Source organism: Orycteropus afer, unplaced genomic scaffold (genome assembly GCF_000298275.1).
Source record: "Orycteropus afer afer isolate SDZICR_OR568_19922 unplaced genomic scaffold, OryAfe1.0 scaffold00310, whole genome shotgun sequence".
NCBI lineage: Eukaryota > Metazoa > Chordata > Mammalia > Tubulidentata > Orycteropodidae > Orycteropus > Orycteropus afer.
In genome coordinates this window covers 1,527,970-1,537,174 of record NW_006921897.1, presented here as the reverse complement: position 1 = coordinate 1,537,174, position 9,205 = coordinate 1,527,970, and the positions used below count along the sequence as shown (strand labels likewise).

Below are 9,205 nucleotides of genomic sequence, written 5' to 3'. Positions count from 1 at the left end.
GGAAGTAGGATTGCCCAACCTTCCTTCCGAGGAGTGGCTGGTGGGTTTGAACCGCCAGCCGTCTGGTTAGCAGGCAAGTGGTATATTTTCATAGATAATGGAAAACGTAAGATGTGAAATACATTTTCCATGTAAAATAAACCATACTGAGCATTTCCAATTTAGCTCAGTTTTTATCTCTTCTATTTATAACATCTGGCTTTTTGAAACCCACCATTTTTTTTTTTTTTTTTGCAATTTATGCTTTAACAGTTAAAATTATGGGCTGACAGGAACAAGTGTAAGCCCAAGATTAAGGTTTGTGTTATGGAAGGGAGAAAGAGACAAACTCCAGAAGTGGTTGCTTTCTAATTATTTTTCAAAGCCTTTCACGGTAGCAGCACTGGCACAAATATAGCATTCCGATCTTCCTTTTTTCCTCTGTTAGCCAGCCAAGTTTGAATTCTTTCTTTAAATTAATCCAAATGGTATTATTCATGTATTGTCTCAATTTTTCCAGCTAAAATGAAACTCTTTGGGGCTTTTTTTTTAAATTAAAATTATTAACCTTCATTTTTCCCTGAAGGTTTGTCCAGAGTTTTTTACCTTCTGCACTCAAGTGCGCATTAACCTATTCAGAAACCTTTTTTTAATGAGTGTTCAAGGGCAATAGCTTTAAAACCACAAAGTGAAACGCGTTACCTCTATGGAAGAGCATATGCAGTCTGGATCTGTGTGCACTGAATCTCACACGTAAAGGCCAACAAACTGCAGCCTAACGCAATGGTTCTGGAACTTCGCCATGCATCAGAATCGCCTGCAGGGCTTGTTACAACTCAGATTGCTGGGCTCCACCCTCAAACCTCGAATTTTGGGCCCTCAGAATTTCTAGTTCAGTAGCAAACAGAAGATAATTTGCATTTCTAACAAGTTCTCAGGTGATGCTGATGCTGCTTGTCCTCGGATCACACTTTTGACAACCACCGCTCTAATGTATGCCATATACTCAGGAAAGCGGAAGAGGTGCCAGCTATGATACTCTCACATTTAAAAGGGAGAGTGAGGAATAAAGAGGGAGAGGCTACTGCTTGACTCTGACTTTTAAGCAGCAGCCTCTCCCCCTCTAATGATGGGACCGAGTTTGTGGGGAGTCCCCTCTCCGTGGCAAGCTCAACTCATCATTTAATGGGTGGAAAGCTGAAGGTAAGGCACCTGCTATCAGATAGCAAGAGTCCTGCACTACAGGTGGAATGGATGAAACCGCTAATTTTGTGGGTCAAATACTGGTATTTTCATATGGTTCAACCTAATAGAATACTTGAACTGGAATCTTGGCTCCACTACACATTTGTGACCTAGAAAAATCTCTCCATCTGTCTCAACTTTAATTAACCTTAAATAATACCTACTGCACAAGACTATCAAGATTGAAAAATAAATCTCAGTAATAAACAAGTTCTGAAAGCAATAAGGTCCGGTATACACCAAAACCAACCAAACCTATTGCCCTCGAGTCAATTCTGACTCATAACGCCCCTTACAGACAGAGGAGAACTACCCCATAGGTTTTCCAACGCTGTAATCTTTACAAAGGCAGACTGCCTCATCTTTCTCCTCTGGAGCAGCTGGTGGGTTTAAACTGCTGACCTTTTAGTTAGCAGCTAGAGGCTTTAATCACTATGCCACCAGAGCTCCTTAAGGTACAATATACATATTGATTATTATTGCTGTTGATTTGATCAAAATCACACAGTACTGGACTCTTTCCATTACCCCACATTCCCTAAATTTCTGATTGATTATGAACACACTTGTACAGTTAGGTTTTGATATGTTTCCCCAACCAGATGTTGAACCATTTTAGCTTTCTTATTTACTTTCTAGGAGCTCTGGTAGCACAGTGCCTAAGGCATTTGACTACTAACCAGAAGGCTGGCGGTTCAAACCCATCAGCCACCCTCGGAAGGAAGGTTGGGCAATCTACTTCCGTAGTGATACTGCCTCAGAAACCCAAGGAGGGGTCCCTATGAGTCGGGGCCGACTCAACAGTACATAACAACAACAACAACATTTACCTTCTAATAGTAATCCCTGTACCTAGAACACATGTGACATGCAAGAGAAGCTTAATGAATAATCACTGGATTGAATTATTGCAATCCAAGTATTTACTTAGATTATAAAGTCATGCCATTAGGCACAGTTCTGGGACTGGGAGGGATAGGAAACAGGCGGCTAACTCCACAATTTTGTCAAGATAGACTGAAACCACATTGGTGTCTAAATGATTGAGGTCTGATCATACAAGATCCCATTATGTTCCAACTGACTAGTCTACTTCCTTTTGTCTCTCATGTCAAACACTGTCCCCAAAATATCTATTTTTGTGTGTGTGTAATACCAATGTGGGTGGTCATTTTTGAAGAGGTGAAGCAAGTGTTTACAATGCTATTGATAGAAACTAATTGACATTACTTTTAGTAACATAAAAAGTTCCACAGATCTTAAATTATGATTCATCAAATGGAAAAGTAGCTCCACTTAATTTTGTGAGTACCAATTCACTGAATGCCAAATAGCCTACAAAACTATTTTAAGACTTCTTCAAGCTTTCATTCACCTAGTTTCTATATATATAAGCTGATAATGATGTTGTTTTTACACTGTATTAATTGAAGCAGTGGTCTGGCTATGAACTTAATGATTTGACTAAATGACAATCACACCCAGAAGTGCAGAGTTTAGTAGAGGAAGGGGATGGCAACTGAAATGAAAATGGTGACTTCTTTTCACAGATCAAATTTACCAGATCATTACCCAAAGCTCCACTTTACTTTCTGTAGTGTCATACAGTCTAGATGGTTAAGAACAGGATTGCATTCTCACAGGTAATACAGAATCTGCCGAGGTGGAGATCTGAAGGAGACAAGAGTTGCATCAAGTGAAATGGGCCTTGGTCTAGTGAGCGCTGTGTTGGATGTGGAATGATGACTATTCTATTAGCAGGAGGAGTCAGCTGAGGCTACCCCACGCTGGCCGTGCTCATCGTTGGGTAGGTTAACTTACCTAGCTAGATGTGTTCAACATCTAGTGTCAGCCAATAAACTGGCTATCAGGGAAAGATTCATCAGAGGAGGCTAGAATATTCAATTTAAAAAAATCCATGCAAAAACTCTGCAGATTAATGCCTTTTTTAAGACTAAGCACTTCTACTCAGTTAACACTGTCCCTTCATGAAAAATGCTTGCTTCCCAATGAGATATCATCTCACCCCAGCACTAATAGCAAAGTTCAAGAAGACAGAAAATAACAAATGCTGGTGAAGATGTAGAGAGATTGGGACTCTCATACACTGTTGGTAGGACTGTCAAATGATACAACCCACTGTGGAAAGCAATATGGCAATTCCCTAAAAAGTTGGAATTAGAAATATCATTTGACCCAGCCATCCAATTACTAGGTATATATCCTAAAGAAGTGAGAGCCAGGACAAGAACACCCTTGTTCATTGCAGCACTATTTACAGTAGCCAAAAGATGGAAAGAACCTAGGTGCCCATCAACAGAAGAATGGATAAGCAAACTCTGGTACATACACACAATGGAATACTATGCAACATTAAAAAATAATGTAGAATCTGCAAAACACTGCATAACATGGATGAACTTAGAGGACTTTATGCTGAGTGAAATAAGTCAATCACAGAAGGACAAATATTGAATTAGTCTGCTATTGCGAAAAGTCAAAGAAAGGTTTATATATGGAAGGAAACTTTTATTTGTTGGTTACCAGGGGTGGGAAGGGAGAGAACACTACATGCATGCATACATACACACAAAAAATTTTACGAGAGAAAAAAAAAAAAAGCTTCCTTCCACTGTGGCACCTCAGGTCACCCACAAAAGAATTTTTTGGGAATATCTAAAGTGAAGGGAAAAGCCAATCATGATCATGTATTCATTTATTGTCCAATGCCTAGTACCCCAGTATCCTAACTCTGTGGAATGTAGACCCCATGGTCTGGGACACCAGAGTCCTGAGGTTAGGTCTGAACAAAATGTTGACTGGAGAGTCATTTCACCCTTGGTGACTGCAGATGTTAAAAGGTTACTTTGGTTAAGGTGAGCACTGTGTCAACAGGATTACTGGGGTGGGGTGGGGGGGTGAAACTATGGGAGAGAGAGCTTTGAGGTGTACATGAAAATCAGCACCACTTAAAATAAATTTGAGGCCCTGTTCCATCCACATAGTTCCATTAATGGAATTTACATCTCCCAGTCACAGAAATGACATTTCTACAGCCCTGACATTCTAAATATCATGAAAATTAAATGCAAGCCAAAAACCTCCCTCAGCTTGTGAAGATCATTACATGACACACTAAATTCAAACAAAGGGAAAACACTTTCTCAATTCTGATAAGAACCTAAGAAGTCATCTCTTGAAGATTCACAACTGGACTGGGATAGAAACAAGACCACAGGCTGGGCTACATTGGAATACATAGCAAAAAGCATTTTGAAGAGTGCATGTCCCTTACATTTTTCCCTTCATTTAAATTCTTGTACTGGAGGAAACAACTCTGTTCACTAGGTCTATATGCCATCTGCTCAGAAGTGTACTGCAAAATGTCAGTAGGACAACTCTGGTCAATTTTATTTATGGAACAAAATGCATTTATTAAATAGCTATATTCACAACTCCACAGTCTATCCCCAAATGGTTATGGATGATGATGAAGACCACATATTCCTGTTTCAGAGTGATAATCCATAATCTAACAAAATTACCAGATGAGTTTTAAAGATCATTTTTGGAGTATTCAAATGTAACACATAAATTGGGACATTTCTCAAAAATGCCAGCAGAACTGATGCCACAGCTATGAAAACATTAATTGCTTTCATTATAAAGGAATGTATTCTGAATCATAATTTCAAACATGAAATCGTCACACACATTATCAAATCAGATTAAAAAAAACATTTTCAGCATGTTTACCTAGAAAAAAAGGTACTCTAACCTGACCAAGTTCTTCATTAAGATCTGATGTGTTAACAAGGGCTCCTTCATTAATTTCTTCATCATAAAAGTCCTTGTCCCACGAAATGAAGAAGGAGCCCAAGAATTTCTGCATTTCTACTGTGACATACATGGAGACAGGAATAATAAAGTTGAATAGAACCATAAATGATAGGAAGTCGGTGAACATTTTCAAAACCTAAAACAAAAGAAATAGTTCATGCTAATCAGATGCACAGTTTATCAGAAACGTGTGATATAAAGAAACAGTTAACCATTTTATTTCAATGCTAAAAATATTTCTTTTGCTATAAAGCAACTTCCTGCTGCACTATACCACTGTAATACAAACTATCATATGTGAGACCACCACCACAAATACTCTCAGTTTTATCATTATTCTTTAGCACATGCATATTTAAAATTTTTTTTTATTGTGACGTGGGTGCAAATTTACAAAGCAGATTTGTTTTACACACAAGAGTTATGCACGTTTGGTTTCATGGCTCTGATTACAACCCTCCACCATAAAAAGCTGCCCTCCCATATTCTCCTTCTGACTGTCCCTTCCCTGGGCCCTTCTGACGTCTCATGGTTGGTTGGTCTGGGAGTGTATTTCTCTAGGGCAGGTGTTCTGCTTGTAGGTCTTTCTACTGTTGGGCTGAGAACTAATACATGGAAGTGAGTCCAGTTCCGAGCCTGAAGGATAACCCGGGGCCACAGTCTTGGGGGTTCCACCTGCCTCTATCTGACCAGTAATTCTGGTCATTTTTGTGGTTTTGAATTTTGTTGCATATTTTTCCTCCCACTCTATCCAGGATCTCCAATTTTGATCCCTTTCTGAGTGGTTGGCATTGGTAGCCAGACATCATCTAGTTCTTCTGGTCTCAGGGTCATGAAGGCTGAGGACCCTGTGGTCCATCATATCCTTGGACTTATTGTTTCCAAATGACTTTGATTTTCTTCACTCTTCTTTGATCCAGATGAGGGGAGACCAATAGTTGGCATCTTAGCTCAATAGCTTTTAAGAACTCAGTTGCTACTCACCAAAGTAGGTTGCAGAACAAGATCTTTATGTACTATGTTGTGCGAGTTGAGCACGGTGTCTCAAGACTATGGTCCTGAGCCCGCAAGCCCGGTGACTCTCTCCCTCAAGGTGTTTGTTGTCTGTGAGAAACCACTCCAACCTTGTCTCATTACTTTTGTACTGTATATGGATATTTTTGTAGCACAAGTCCTTATTTAAGACTATCTTTAGCCAAATCTATCCTTGGTCTTGGGTACATTCCTGTTTGCCTACCCCCACCTGATCTTCTCACCTGTGCATGCATTCACCCATAGCCTAGCGTTTGCTGCCACTGGTAATGCAGTATTGTAGCACGTGTACCTTTCATCTTAACGCTTTTTCACTTAAGTTCTCTGTTCCCTGTGAATATGAATGTGAGGTCAAGGTTTACAAGTCAGTACCTATTATGTTCCTATTGTGCTCTATCACAAGCTCATCATGCCACCACTTCTTGCCAAGTTGCTTCAAATTCTTAACTAAAGGACTAAACATGAGAATAGATGCCAAAAGTAAAAAATGAAACAAAACCCTAAAACGCCTTAGAAACTGAATGGCTTAGGGATACCATACAAAGATATTTCTCAGTCAAAGGCACCTCAGCCCCAAGTACTAGACTTCAAATTTTCAGCATGTAACTAATTACCTTCAACGTCTCCCGCTCTTTCTGGGTCTTTTGATTATACCAAGGTTCATCATTGTATGGATTACTTTGCCAAACATACTTTAGAGTAGTGCATACTGCAGCTTTGGTCAGCAATATAAATAAATACACAATCAGGAAGGCATTGATGGATCTGAAAAGTAAGAGATTATGGATTTACAAACCAGCTAATTACTTAAGAATTCAACCAGGTATCAATTAACTGTTCAGTTATCTTAAGCTTCTCCTACGCATGACATGTGACCACAGCATAAGCCTATATGAATGAATAGCAGTTATCATAGCTGTAGCATCATTCTCAAGTTCCAAAATGGAAAACACAATCCTCAGCTGTTTGTTGGTCATCAATGTTCCCCTAAGTGCAATAGCTCATTAGCTTAACATACCTCCAGTAAGGTTCCTGTAGGGTGATAGGAGATATACACATGCCCTTAACTACTCCAAATAACTACCAACTTGAAACCCTGAAGTATACAGTTATAGACATTTTATAGGTGGCCATGTGTGTTGCAATGGGAAAAAATGCAGTGAATTCTGTGAACAAGGACTGGGAAGTGAGTAAAGGTTTGGCCCCCACAGATGAACATACCTGTTCACCCCTCCTTGGGACTATGCACCATATGGCTGAGGAAAGAAGACTAACTGGGCCATGACAAAGACTTTTCCCCTTTGCCCTGGCATTAAATCTAAGCACTGGTGTAGTAAACATTAATTTTAACTTAAAAGGGAAGGGATGGAAGGATAAGGTGCAGTCTACTCCACCAAAGAGAACAGGTGTGTCACTCCATAGAGCCAGTGGACCTCTGGGACAGAAGCTGACATTGCTTTATTCAGTAAGTTTCTAAAACTAACTATGTACCTGCTAAAAGGAGGAATAAAATTACAGTGCCTGAATTTAGATGTTAGGTAATCCCAAAAGACACAACACTTTACACATGATTAAGATCATCATTCTGGTGGTAAAGGTCATGTCCATCAAGGGTAGACATGAAAACAGGGGTTCACTTTGATTGCTTTTTCAGAACTCAGAACCACACTCTCTTGTAACTGAAGAGAACTTTCATATCATGTAGCATCCAACATCACATCACAGAGAAGGAAGCTAAGGCCCAGCGAAATATTCCTTTAAAATCCTTTTTATTCTTTCGGATCCTTAGTGATATCCATGCATTCATTCCTGTATTTGGTCATTTGTGCTTTCTCTCTCCCACTCTTGGTCTGGGCACCCTGTCCATCTTTGTTTTGTTATTGTTAGGCTGATGTTCTAAGGGTCTCCCCAGCATCTGTATAACTTAGTGGCTGGCCAATGATTCAGGCAGAGGTTGCCAACTAATCAATGTGTGGGTCCAGGACACACTCAACACAGCAGCCAGTTCTCAAGTCTCTAACTTCCACTATTTGCTGAGCTCTCCTGGATCTCCCCCAGTTATGCACATTGTTGCTGCCACTTTCAGCTAACAAATCCACAAGTTTTCACTTTTTGCCCCAAAAAGAATCTGCCCCCTCAGGCAGCAAAACTACTGGTTTTCAGTGAAAATACAGTTCTCTCCAACAGTTTTTTTTACCACTTTTGCCCTAAATCCTAGCAGTTCTTAAGAATAAAGAATTCTCCATTTTTGCCTGAAGTGATTCACTTCCATAGATACCACCTCGGATACCCAAGGAGGGGTCACTGTGAGTTGGAACCGACTTGACAGCACTGAGTTTGGTGTTTTTTAAAGCTCTGTTTCTACATCCTTAAAAGGGCTGTTGTAACAATTTTGTTCAGTTTTAGATTTTTCTTTGCTGAGAGAAATCACTGACCTCTTTGCACTGCCATAACCAAAAGTCCCTAATTCTACCCAGATGAATTTTAACCAGGTATCTCAAACCCTTTTAGATAGAGAAGCTGAATCCTCAAGGTCTAGGGTAGAGAGGGAATAGACCAAAATGAAACTTGTTGCCACTGAGTCAATTCCTACTCATAGTGACCCTGTAGGGACAGAGTAGAACTGTCTCATAGGATTTCCAAGGCTGTAGTCTTTACTGAAGCAGACTGCCACATCTTTCTCTTGCAAAGCAGCCGGTGGATTTGAACCACTGACATTTTGTTTAGCAGCCAAGTGCTTTACCTATATGCTACCAGGGCTTCTCAGAAAGGGGATAGCAAATATGAAATCCCTAAATTCACTGTGGAGTCTTTCAGATAAGTCTGAAAGTAGACCCATGGAGAGGTCCAACCCGGTGACACATGGTCTGAAGATCTACCGATTCTGCAATACTTGTCAAGAGACTATTAGCTACATTCTAGAATCGTGTTGCATTTTGCAACTAGATGACCCCAAACCATTAGTTCCAGTAGGAAAAAGAAATGAAACTGTATTATAGTTCAAATAAATGTTTCTCCCTATAAGTTTATGTGAATGATCAGAATTCCCAGGTGTATAGTAGAGCTGACAAGGGGCAAGGTTGTGGTCACTGCTTGGTCACAGCCAGCT

General features: G+C 39.9%; 1 protein-coding gene across 1 annotated transcript in view; it reads right to left on the bottom strand.

Annotated features, from left to right (window-relative positions):
- ATP11C (ATPase phospholipid transporting 11C) overlaps positions 1 to 9,205 on the bottom strand; it is a 134,298-nt gene that overhangs the window by 88,247 nt on the left and 36,846 nt on the right. Inside the window, exons 11-12 of the mRNA XM_007951727.1 lie at positions 6,711 to 6,861; positions 5,003 to 5,200 (exon numbers count right to left, since the gene is read on the bottom strand). Of these exons, the coding sequence (XP_007949918.1) occupies positions 5,003 to 5,200; positions 6,711 to 6,861 (349 nt within the window). The remainder of the gene's footprint in view (positions 1 to 5,002; positions 5,201 to 6,710; positions 6,862 to 9,205) is intronic.